General features: G+C 40.2%; 2 protein-coding genes across 3 annotated transcripts in view; one reads left to right on the forward strand and one right to left on the reverse strand.

Moving 5' to 3' along the window:
• The first annotated feature begins 368 nt into the window (after window positions 1–368).
• On the forward strand, window positions 369–3,370 carry LOC117373856 (rhodopsin-like). The gene is made up of 5 exons (XM_033969974.2): window positions 369–729; window positions 870–1,038; window positions 1,203–1,368; window positions 2,531–2,770; window positions 3,245–3,370. Exons 1-5 carry the CDS (start codon window positions 369–371, stop codon window positions 3,368–3,370), a joined length of 1,062 nt encoding a protein of 353 aa, XP_033825865.1.
• A 1,211-nt stretch (window positions 3,371–4,581) lies between these two features.
• The window catches only part of plxnd1 (plexin D1), a 109,703-nt gene continuing 101,412 nt past the window's right edge, over window positions 4,582–12,872 (reverse strand). For both annotated transcript variants that reach the window (XM_033968977.2, XM_033968978.2), the window contains exons 32-36: window positions 12,602–12,765; window positions 12,356–12,503; window positions 8,501–8,641; window positions 7,864–7,938; window positions 4,582–5,993 (exon numbers count right to left, since the gene is read on the reverse strand). In XM_033968977.2, the coding sequence (XP_033824868.1) occupies window positions 5,877–5,993; window positions 7,864–7,938; window positions 8,501–8,641; window positions 12,356–12,503; window positions 12,602–12,765 (645 nt within the window). In that variant the 3' untranslated portion in view covers window positions 4,582–5,876. The remainder of the gene's footprint in view (window positions 5,994–7,863; window positions 7,939–8,500; window positions 8,642–12,355; window positions 12,504–12,601; window positions 12,766–12,872) is intronic.

Here is a 12,872-nt window from a genome sequence, read left to right on the forward strand (position 1 = left end):
CTTTTACAGCAATCAATGATGGCATACAATGGTATATCGTTATTACCATAACCTCTGACCTTCAGAATGCTTACCATAACATAAGGCTAAAAGCTTTATGTGTGTGTGTGCAGGGAGGCTGAGAGTCTCCTAATACCATGTATGCTAACACTTTACTTCGTAGAAGTCCCTAATCCGGCCTCCTGTTAAAAGGTGCTGCTCCCTCCTGGGGACTGCATTGCACATCTTTCTATCACCAGAGCCATCCATCCTCGTGCTATTTCCTTGGCAGCTGCATGCCAGAACGCTGGTAGTTCTTTTGAAAAGACTGCTCTTTTCCTTCACTGTCAGCATCTTAGGGGACATTTCAGCTCCTATCACCTGCAGCGATGAATGGCACAGAGGGCCCCAACTTCTACGTGCCCATGTCTAATAAGACTGGGGTTGTGCGCAGCCCATTTGAGTACCCACAGTACTACCTGGCTGAGCCCTGGAAATACTCACTTTTAGCGGCCTACATGTTCTTTCTCATGATCACTGCCTTTCCCATCAACTTCCTCACTCTGACTGTTACTGTCAAACACAAGAAACTGCGGACGCCGCTGAATTATGTTCTGCTGAACCTTGCTGTGGCAGACCTCTTCATGGTGGTGGGTGGCTTTACTGTCACATTTTACACCTCTCTGCATGGCTACTTTTCCCTGGGGGTCACAGGGTGCAACATTGAGGGATTTTTTGCCACACTAGGAGGTAAGGGCATGACACTAGTATATGTTTGAAATGTATTCATGTATTCTATTTCAGCAACTGGATATTGTGTGTTTGGCCAACATTTGTTTTGTACAAGTAATGGACTAGAGACGTTTGGTCTAATTGAACTCATCTTACAGGAGAGATTGCCCTGTGGTCACTTGTGGTTTTGGCCATTGAGCGCTACATTGTGGTTTGCAAGCCAATGGCCAACTTCCGCTTTGGAGAAAAGCATGCTGTAGCCGGCTTGGCCTTCACCTGGATAATGGCTTTGACTTGTGCTACTCCACCTCTGCTTGGATGGTCTCGGTATGTGCCCTCTTTCATTCTAAAAAGGATGTACATACGATTTTACTATAATCAAAACCTGGGGGAATTGTTTTGCTTGCTTTGCATTGCTATAAAAAATGCAGACAACACAGTCATCATGCTCTGGCTTGAAAGAGCTGTTATTAATGTGTTGGTTGGTACAGGTACATCCCTGAGGGTATGCAGTGCTCCTGTGGGATCGACTACTACACTCCGAAGCCCGAGATCAACAACACCTCATTCGTCATCTATATGTTCATCCTGCACTTCTCCATTCCTCTTATCATCATTTTCTTCTGCTATGGTCGCCTCCTCTGCACAGTGCGCGCGGTAGGAAGCCCTTCTCTCTGCCTGATGCAATATTAATAATAGGGAATCTGATCCTTGTTTATCCTTGTTGGTAGATAAATAAATATATATACTTTACCTTGTTCGCCTTTCGCATGAAGGTTAGGGGCATCTCTAAGCACAGTCTCTGGAGATGTAAAGGATTTACTGGCTCAAGGACACTTGAGAAGGGCAGACCACAGCTTAGAGCCCGGCCCTCCAGCTGAAAGCCAGTCTGTCTGCTTCTGTGTCATCTTAATACCATCATCATTATCATTTATTATACATATTGCCAGGACATGTTTGTGTATTCTTTGTGTAAGTGTCATTAACGTTGATAAATGATGCTCTGGTCTTGTTTGAAATCAATAATGGGATATAACAAAGTTGCCTCTGTGATGACTGTTACACCTGCTCCTGATCAATGCTAATGTCTAATGATAGATCTGGCCATTGATCTTTTGCCCCTGTTTGCATTTCTCTATTGGATGTATTTGTTATGTGATTATTCATTCATATTCTGCTTTTACCCATTTGACTTGTGAGTGACAGGAGTGTAATCCACCAATTGTTGAGCTTGAGTCATTTTGACAACCAAAACCTATGGGTGAGTGGTTGTGGCTGGTCAGGCAGTTTGTGCAGTGGAAGAATGTTTTTTTATGATAGTTTCAGGGCACCGTTAATTAGGCTCTAGTCTGAATCAGTTTATACTTTGATGTCTTCTGTTTTCTTGTCAGGGGTGCATCTGGTAGTATCCTTTTTGTGGTATTCTGGAACCTTTTACACATAAGATTTAGTGTGATGATAGTTTATGCTATGGTATGGTTTTATTTGTACATAAATAGTGCACAACCATACATTAACTAAGACTAAAGTCATTGGAGAGATGCTAGTGCCAAATCATAGCATGAATGCTAATTTACACCTATGGTCCACCTATGGTTGATGGAAATGTTGGAAATACAGATAAAAAGATAGTTGATAGTTTTATTCAAGAGTAAAATCTGCTGGGACATTAAAACATCTTTGCTTGTTGTTAAAATTCAGTAGTGCTGATTTAATTATAGTATGGCCTTTAGATTAGTTCAGTTATTATTGTGTTTTCTGAAGAGTTATTGAAAAGAATTCCTCTTACCAAATGGTTAATGCTCTACATGTGTTTTAGGCTGCAGCCCAGCAGCAGGAGTCAGAGACCACCCAGAGAGCCGAGAGAGAGGTAACCCGGATGGTGGTGGCCATGGTCATCTCTTTCCTGGTGTGCTGGGTTCCCTACGCCACTGTGGCCTGGTACATCTTCGCCAACCAGGGAACTGAGTTTGGACCTGGAATCATGACTGCTCCTGCTTTCTTTGCCAAAAGTTCTGCTCTATACAACCCAATCATCTACATTCTCCTCAACAAGCAGGTACATATGCTGGCAAATGTATTGTAACTGCTTGTTTACAAAGTGTAAATGTTGGTTTGAAAACTGTCTAAAAAACTATGGATTATTTCCTAACTTAAGGGACAGGTTTTGCTTGTAGAAAATTTTGCAAAGCATTTGCACAACTGTCAACCCTTTAATAAGGTGACTAGCCATAAAAGTCAAGAGGCTTTCATGGCTAGTCACCTTATTGAAGGATATTATTTAAATCGATACTATGCTCATTACTATGTGCTGCTTTTCCCCATTTCTGTTATTTTCAAGTGTGTGGTAATTTGTTTAGTATTTGGTATTGTTGCTCCTTCTATAACCTCTTTAGATGTACTGGGAACTGGAATCACATATTACACTGTGTTATGACTCTCTGCTGTGACTTCATTGACAAATTTAGTCTAATTATTTAAACAAAATGTATGTGTCTCATCTTATTGTTTTATCCTTTGCTCTATTTCACAGTTTAGAAACTGTATGATCACCACTGTGTGCTGGGGAAAAAACCCATTTGGTGAAGAGGATGCTGGCACCACTGTTTCCAAGACCCAGACTTCCTCAGTGTCCTCCAGTCAGGTGACCCCCGCCTAACCCTCCCTCACCCCTCCACTTCCCATCTGTCTTGAGCACATGGGACCTACTGTACCCTGCTAGAGCCTGGCAGCACCGCCTTCTTTTGGCCAATCCTCTCGACTTACCTCTTCGAGGCCTCTCGGTGGCACTACTGCACATTTGGTGGGACATACTGACAAAACCAGCATGCAGATTTTCCATTCGTTTAATCATGGGAAGTGTTCAGTTGGCTTCAAAGAGTTTAACCTGGGAACATAAGGGGTGTAGTCCTGGTGCACATCCAGCTGAACACCATCCAAATCTCCCACTACCATCGAAACATAATCTCCTAATTTATCAAAGTAATTTTATCCTTCTGTTTTACTTTTCTTTTTTAATCCTTTTTCTTTGAATGTATTGTAAGCCCCAAAACACTTCACTAAATTAAATGTTTATTTATTTGAGTAGTTGAAACTCATTCATTATGTAGATTTGGTATTGTCACTGAAATATTTGAAGCTTATTTATCTATTGTGATCATTATGATTTATAGTAAATGTAAAGCTAAATAGGACAACATATGATATTCACATCACCCAATCATCCGGTCACATCCATTTTCATATACATTTTTTATTCCTGAAAAAACTGACTCATTGATCCAGGCTTGGGACTTGCACAAATAGCACACTCATCATTTTTGTGATTTGTGTGTACTGAAGCTTTCACTACATTACAATATTTGCATTTTTAATTGTAATTGCTTGTAGTTCATACTTAATAGTGATTAGCTGTGACTAGTTAGTTGTACAAAATATATCTCTTCCCAAATGAGTGCGAGCCTAAAGTGATGAACCAGAACAGCGCCTCTACTGGAGGAAGGAGCCTCCTACAATGCTGTGCTATTGTTTACATGTTTGAAGCAGATGTGTGAGTTTTATTTGGTATTGGAGGTAACTATTCTTTCCTTTGTTTCTATTAAAGACTTGGCAAAGTTATTTTAGAAGTTGTTCTGTGTTTCCCTCAATAAAAAATGCTAAACATCAACAACACGACCTTTCCCTGTCTGCATTTACGAGTCATTCTGAGAAGTTCCAGATGCTACAGCTCTGTTAGCTTAAGGATGACAGGGCAGAGAGCTTAATGGTTTTCAAATGTTGTTAAAAAATTGCCCTCCTTTAATGCATTTTGGACATGACAGGAGCTCCGGTACTTAGCAAAAAAAAAAAACACTGTCAGGCTGGGACAGGTTAAAATCCTAAATACTATAATTTATTTCACAAACTTTGACAAGTCATTTGGCGTCACAAGAAACAGTCATCCTCTCTTCAGATTATATTGAGCTCACATTATTTCCATATATGTAAAATTCCCTCTTGTAATTTTTAGACCGAGATGAAATTTGCTTGTTTAACATGGATTAGCACATGACAAATGCAGCTCGTCCCATTGAACCGCATCACATCCAAACTTAGTGTGGTTTATGCCCACACCCAATGATTGATTACTATTCATTCCCTCCTCCTCCGAACCCCATCATCAACCTGCAAAGCACACTTGATATAAAAATACTGTGAAAAAGTCTTAGAGTGGTATTTAAAGAAGGCTGTAATGACTAATAATTTTGTGTCTACGTTCAAAAGTACATTACATAGTTACAAATAAAAAGGAGAAAAATGCATTCAAGGCCACTGCCAAAGCACTAGTCCTATCTTGCAATGGTAAAGAGCTCAGACCAGGATACAAATATCTTAAAGTTCAGGGATGTGGCCATTTTCTACTGATGGAAAAAAAAATCTACTAAAACAAACCATGATTAAGTGAAGTTAGTTCCGTCTACACTGATATTAAAAAATTGGTCCTTGGCACATTACTGCTCTATAGGAACATTTTTAGTAAAGGAATAAAAAAAAAAAAAATGTATAGCATTCTTGACCATGCTAAAACTTTTGCACAGTATTGCAATTTAAAGCACCTATGGAAATTAAAATTGTCAGCAGTCACACCTGAGAACAATGCAGGTTTTAGGAGATGGGAGGAGTTTGTCAAGGTCCTTCTCTGATCCTGATAGACCAATTCAAAGTGTTATAACACATCTATAAATATTGCTATGGACATTATATTACAGTACAGTGCATCATTGGCTCAATCCCTTTAAGAAGGGCTCAGTGCGTTTTGCCACCAGGGCTTTAGGTCCCAGCAACGCTAAAGACATCCAGAAATAGCATCTTCAAACTCCTCTGATTTTGACAGTCAAGCGAAACCGGCATTTTATCTGCTACTTTCACTGGAAAAGATTTGGCAAAAGAAATTACTCCCCGTATGTGAAAATGCCGTACATCTTGCTAATAGATGATGCTAGTGAGGCAGTTTTATACTATGTCCTTCCGCTGCTTTTCACACTCTTAAAGTCTGTGGCGGTGGAGAGCTGGGAATAATAATGACACTTAGAAAAAGGCTAATCCCTCAGTGGCCAACATTCCCAAGGATCCGCTCAGAGAGGAGGAGGAAGTTGGTCTTAGCGCGGAGAGACAGAGACGAGATTTCAGGCTTCACTGCAGCACTCATAGATGTTGTCCTCCACTAAAGCGATGACCTGCTCAAACTTATGGTGCAGCTGTGTGCGCCGTGCAGTTGGATTGGCCTCCAGAGCGTTCACAACCTGAAGAAACAAAAAAGAATGTATTTACTTTCCATCATACTGGAAAAAGTGGAATTACAGAAAAACAACTAAATGAAAATAACCACCCATACAGAAGATATTTGGTATTTAAATTGGCTTTAATACGGGAATATATTAAAGGGAGAGGTAATTATTGTGTTTATTTAAATAATGGTGCACTGTGTAACTTTTCTAGTAGAGGGTCTGCCCACATCCTTGTCTCCATGAAAATGTTATGGCTTTGCTTGGAATGTTCCGAAGTACAGCATTAAATCTATTCATCTTTTTATTTCTCAAAAATACCTTGAAACACATCCATACTTCCTGCGTCTCTCTACAGATGTGACCTCTAACTTGGCTTAGTGACGTCACCTGCTTATCTCCATGTTGATAGATAACTGTAATGCCAGACTGTGGAACAGTTTTTGGCATAGCAGCAGTAACATCTCATGGAGACAACAGTCCTTTGCCTCTTAACTATCTAATATAGCAATGAAATTAGCATAACATTTTTAACTCTATTAGATGTTTGCAGATATTTTGAAACTATGGATCTTTGAGGGGCACACCAGGTTATTTGGGGCAAACAAACCATATACATAAACATACAGCATTTACTATCAAATTCACTCGCTATATAGGAATTTCACTAACACTTCAAACATGGTTTCCTCTCCAGAGGGTGAAAATCAGCCATGGGAAAAAAACCTTGGAGTGAGCCTGATGCAACAACACAAAACAATGGGTACTTTTGGTGTCTGTCGAGCATTCAAGCGTCGAGGAGAGCGGGTGAAACGTGCTCCAGCCTCTTGCCTTCTTCACGCATGCCTCCACACCACAAAAGCTCTTCACCGCTTATTTACCAAACCCACATCGCCTGTGTTTTTCAGGCCCAGTAGTTGTCATAGTGTCAGTGGGATTTATGGGCTCTTAGCGACTGCATGCTACTAGGCAGACAGAGCTGAGTCGAGGCAGGGAGAATAGGCAATCAGCGCCCATTCACACAGCACTGTGAATCAGGCTTTAAGCCCCTGGCCCATGTCTGTACAGTAGCCTGACAGAGGAAGGCAGCTAAATGGTATTATCATGAGGGCTCTCTATTAAGGCACAGTCACCACTGACTAAGCCTCTCCGGAGAATACTCACAGTACTACAGTGCACAAGACTGACTGGAGGAGGGGCAGCTGGGGCAGAGCTGGAACTTGACATTAAGCAGCCCGAGTGCTGAGTTGAAATTTAATATATGATGATTTTACTCTTGTACTTGTAGTGCGTCCTGCATTTTAGTGCATGTTCTAAAACCCTCCTTACAATAGAAGCATTTTAGAAAATTATGGTAAATGCAGCAGCAGAAGGGGCATTTTAGCGAGGTTAAGTTCATGTTACACTCAATAATGTTACATTTGATAAAAAAAAAAGTATTATATTTTATTACAGAAATTCATCCTAAAGATGCCCCAAATCTGGATACATTTTGGGCTATTAAGAAGCCAGAATGAATGACATATAAGAGACAGGAAAGGTAATTCGCCTTTATGATATTTGTACTTCTGCTAAATAAGCTATAACTGAGCATGTGGGTTGAAAAGGATCATTGAACTGATGGGAACAGAGTTGGCAAAGCTCTTCTCAGAAACACTGAGAGAAAAATAATGACTTTTTCAGTGCCAACACACCAGCATCTGTACTTGAGTGGCTGAGTGACACTCGGTTAGAGAGACAATAATCTGAGCTGGTATGTCGCGCTCCGATGCCCAGATGAGAAACTTAATACAGCTGTGGGTGCGGACCGAGGTGTTGCAAGTGAAAGGCCAGTTTAGACACATCACTGTATCATATATGAATCAGATTTCAAATTGATAAAACTTACCTGGTTTCGGTATCTCTTGGCATATTTGTAGATCTCTGTCACGGCCAGATTGGTGTTGAATTCATTTCTGTATTTCTACAAGAGAAAGTAAGGTTGAAAGTTCTGTTTTCATTTATACTTCTCAGTGAGCATGTTATGTTTGATTGGTGCATTGATATTTTGTAATGCACTGTTTATTTTGACAAGACATTTTAATTATCTGTAGTTTTTGTCTTGTTTTAGGCAACAAAAATGTCATGCTGTTTTAGTTGACTGAATTAATGATAGGTTTAGTTGATCAAAAAATATATATTTGTATTTAAATCGTATTTTAAAACATTATATTGCATTTCTGTAAAGATGTGTTCCTAGGACTCTGAGTTGGTTTACAGTCTGATGGGATATTTGGAGCTAATCTCCACTTGTTCCATTCATTCTTTTTAGTTTTTATTATTCTACAAAAATATACTTTATACTTATTACATGAGCACTTTTAGTGGATGAAAAGATCTACTTTTAGTCATAGCTTTAGCCATCATGATTACTTCTTATTTCGTTTATTATTTAGTTTTAGTCCACAAAAACTACAATGAAATATTTTAGTCAACAAAATGAGCATCGTTGTAATGAATGTAGAAAATGTAATGCCTGTACTTACCCTGGACTCCTCTGCCAGATGTGCGTTCATCTCCTGCTCGCTCAGAGGGGGCATCTCCTGTATTTGATTGTAATACCACTGCACTCTCTTCTTGTACTCAGGGATCTCCTTGGCGTACAGTAGCTTGTTGGTGGGTGAGTCCTAATGGGAGAATATTGAATGAATTTAAGATTTGATGAAGTGTCCTCTGAGGGGTGGATATTAACTCATAACTCATAATCATGATTGCACCTATTCTGTCCTTGAGGTGCAAATGAAGAGAATCATTATGTAGCCAGAAAGCTCTTAATATCAGGATTTGAAAATTGTGGAAAAGTTACTATAGCTGAAGTTCAATTTTAAAGTTAACCACATTTATTTTATATGTTAGCTTTTAAGTTTCTACAATTGTAATGATTAATGTATCATATTTCCATGTTACAATATTAACACCTCAGGTACCACTATAAGCATTCGCCTTTAGTGCAGGAAAATGGACACTTCCATCTTGCTGGAGGCGCATTGTCTTGTCCGTGGTTAAACACTACTCCTGCTCCTTAATTAGCATAAAACTCAACTAAAACTCCATCTGACTTGTTCGCCGTAGCAACCTCTGATGAAAAAAGGGAGCAGTCAAATGTTTTTAAAAATATTTACTTCTTTTTGTTTTGTTTCATCTAAGATCCTGCCATATTGTTTGCAGTCCCACAGTTAGGATAAATAACTGTGCTTAGCTATTTTGTAAAACCACTGCTACAGTTCATGATTGTACCGAGGTCATGTGAAGATAAGAACTGTGATCACAGCTGTGAAACTCATAGCATGTCAAGATATTCCAATCACATGATCTTCCAATTTATCTAATAACAAACTAACTAAATAGGACAAGTTTGTTATTAGACCCCCGAAGGATGCTTGTCACAGTCTGATTGGACTGTGCAACGTGCCAAGAGGCCTGGCTGGTCTGTGCCTCCCACTATAGTTTGAGTATAAAACTTATTGTAAAAGTGTAAACAAGAAACACAGACTCCTTATACAAGTATTGCTTAAGTATTTAAGAAAATTCTCTGGACTTTATTTCTGTTTCAAGCGTATTCTTTATGTCAGCAGAAACTAATGAACACAAGAGGAAATGGCTGTTTTCCTCGACACTACCCATTAATTTAGCACGTGACACCCATTCTGGCACCATGCTCCATGTGCACCAGGCTTGGGACCATCACAAAGAGTACACTGGCTTGTAACCATATACAACATTATTCACAATCTCATACTACTTTGATCTACTGAAATAAAATTACACTTCTATTTTATGCTTTATTTCAGATGGTTTGAAACAATAAAAGGTGTGGACAGTTTCCTTTAAAAAACTCTGAGTCAGATTGAATGAATAAACAGCCTAGCTTCTTACTTCGGTCACACTCTCCACTTTCACTTAAGGCTCTGCAGCTTATTCAGGCAGAACAGAAGAGTGGCGAGGCTAAGAGGTTGTGGGCATATTCCGGTTTTAAAGGGACTGTTGACTGTGGGTGTGTGTGTGGAGGGGGGAAAACTAGGACAAGGGAGAGAGGAGACAGGCAGCCTCAGCTCTCAGCACTACCCAATGTGCTTACAGCGTAAATATTCCTACGTGTCACGAGTTATTTATGTCACCTATAGTGTGCATAGTGAGCGTGCCTGTCTTTGTCTGCATTTGTTAATAGTGGTTAGAATGCAGTAGATACGCGAACAGCCCGATATTAAAAGGACATGTAGGAACTATGTTTATACTTAATATAGAGTATGCTTTTTGTCTTAACAATTAACTATACAATTTATATATAGCCATATACTACTGGAAAATTATTTTGAGATATTGCAATGCTCTGCCCTTAATGAGCTTTACATTAGTCCATTACTTTACTCCAACCACACGCTGTTACTGGAAAGCTACTTTTATAACCAAATCTGCCCTGAGGCAAAGGACACAGATGTGGCAGCTATACCATGCCAAAGACCTCTTTGACCGCTACCACGCACATTCACACTACATCACAACTCAGTGATTTTGTGAGGACATGAGAATACTGTACAATTTGAATGTACTCTGTTCTTAGTCATAGTACTAGTTATCAAAGCAGTACAGTAGTAGTAGTAGTAATGAATATGCATCTATTGTATAGCCCCCCCCTCCCCTTGTCTGACTGTGTTGGTGCCAGGATGCAGTGGCACTGTCCCTCCTCTCTTCCTGTCCACAAGGTCACTTCCTGCTGTTGGTCCATCTGCCTGGTGACCCCCATGACCCTTTGGTGACCCCTGAGGTACCTCTGTGTGTGCCTCTCCTCAGATAAGAGAGCCAGCTTTGCCTCATTTCCCCTCTCTCCCGCTGTCACCCATGCTGCTCCACCTTAATCCAGACGCTGTACCCTCCCTACACCGGCCTGTCCCGCTACCGTCAAATCATCCTGAAGGAAAAATCTTCAGGAAAAAAGTACATAAAAAAGGTCTAGTTCAACAGTTCATTTGATGAATATTACTAATAATACTATTACTAATACTGTTGAAGAACTTCGGCCTTTCTTCCTTTTGGTGTTACCCTTTTTGGGGTCTTAACAGCAAACAATAAGAGAAATTAAGTAAGCAGATTTTAAATTAATTTGGAATACATCATTACACGATATGCTTTTATGGAATTTTCCATTTATCCTGGTTTGGGACTGGCACAGTGACCTCGTGTAGCATAACTTTTAAGGCTCATAATGTACGGTAACTATTATGCTTATTACCAATATTTGCTATGCACTACCAACCCAGCCCTAAAAGACAGTACTGCTGCTGCTGAGATACAAAGTAGTAATATTACGGCATATATCAAATAATTATTCTTTCATTTCCATTGTGTAAAAGGCATTATTGAAAACATATTACTGAGATCATGAATAATAAAAATCCTTGAACTAAGTTACTCCACAAAACAAGCACAGCCAGACATCACTTTAATGATCTTTAATCTAAACCAGGGCCACGCATATACCACATTTAATGACTATTACTGCTGCGACTGCGCTGCACCTTTTGGCTCATAACCCCCAAACTACCCAACTCTGACAGTGTCCTGGTGAAAGAGGAGTGTGGTTATGTGTTCTCTCTGGGGAAGAAGACAGGCATATAGAGCCAGTGTCTCAGGGTCACTGTGTTAGATGAATGAGCTGGATTTGTGAGCAGTAAAGGACATTGACATTCAGCCGCACACAGCGAGACAGACACACACGTACGCACAAAAGAGATCCCCATGTGCCCGCGACCTTGGATCAGTGCTCTGAAATAACACGAGCAGAGGTAGACAGTTTGAACCGTTTGGGACATTATCGAGTCAGGAAGAGATAGAAATGGAAAAGGTAATATTTGGCAGAGATTTTGAATGGAACAGATTTATGGTGTAATCGTTCATTTGTAAAGTTAATTTTGTCATCTGTTTTGATTCATTGGGGGATATTAAAAACTGCTGACAGGTTGATTTCCATCCCCCCTCAATTCTTTTTGCAGTTGTGTCCTTGAGCAAGACATTTCAATAATCTTGCCTCCAGTGTTTGTAGTACTACATCTAAATGTAAGTTGATAGCAGTTGAACAGGACATTAGCACACTATGGCTACCACTCTGCGCAACAGTTTGCCCCAGACAGCTATTCTCTCGCAGATAAAAGTAAAATTTAGAGTGATCAGTTGACCAACATAAATTTGGTATGGTGAGAGGACGCCAAAGAAACTGGAATGAACATTCACTTAGTGCTGGCCAGATATTACAGGCATTACTTTGTCAATCATCACAAGCAGGTGGTTGCTATTTGCAGCTGGTATTTGTTTTGAAGATCAGCTGATTGACAGGTTTGGCTCACCTTGCCGAGCTGCAGGTCAGAAATGGAGCAGGCGTCTATAAAGGCCTGAGCGATGACAGACAGACAGGCGTCCATGTGGTCCGTCTTGTCAATGTCAAACACAAACTGCGGGTTCTTCAGGATGTTCACCCAGAAGCGAAGAGGTAAACTATAGACACAGGAACAATGACACAGCCAATTAACCACTGTCCTTCCCCTGCACAATGAGCTAAGCAGACACATAGTATATTTGGTTTGAAATTTTACCTGTTGGTTTTCCAGATGTGCAGGGTGTCAGGGTCTGTTATCCCTCGTTTATCTGCCTGCTCTTCCAGGAAGTCAAAGAAGTATTTGACAGCCAGAGGTGGGCGGTCTGGAGGGATGCTGAGGATGGCCTGGAAGAGGTCATCCAGGAACTTCTGTAGAGTTCCCTGTGGAGTAGAGACAAGCGCCTCATACATAAAACTGCTTTAAATTGACCAAAGCCTGAGTTCTGAGTTAGAACAAAAACAATAGTCTGAAGATGCGCATACTTTTT

Source organism: Periophthalmus magnuspinnatus, chromosome 7 (genome assembly GCF_009829125.3).
Source record: "Periophthalmus magnuspinnatus isolate fPerMag1 chromosome 7, fPerMag1.2.pri, whole genome shotgun sequence".
NCBI classification, from domain to species: domain Eukaryota; kingdom Metazoa; phylum Chordata; class Actinopteri; order Gobiiformes; family Gobiidae; genus Periophthalmus; species Periophthalmus magnuspinnatus.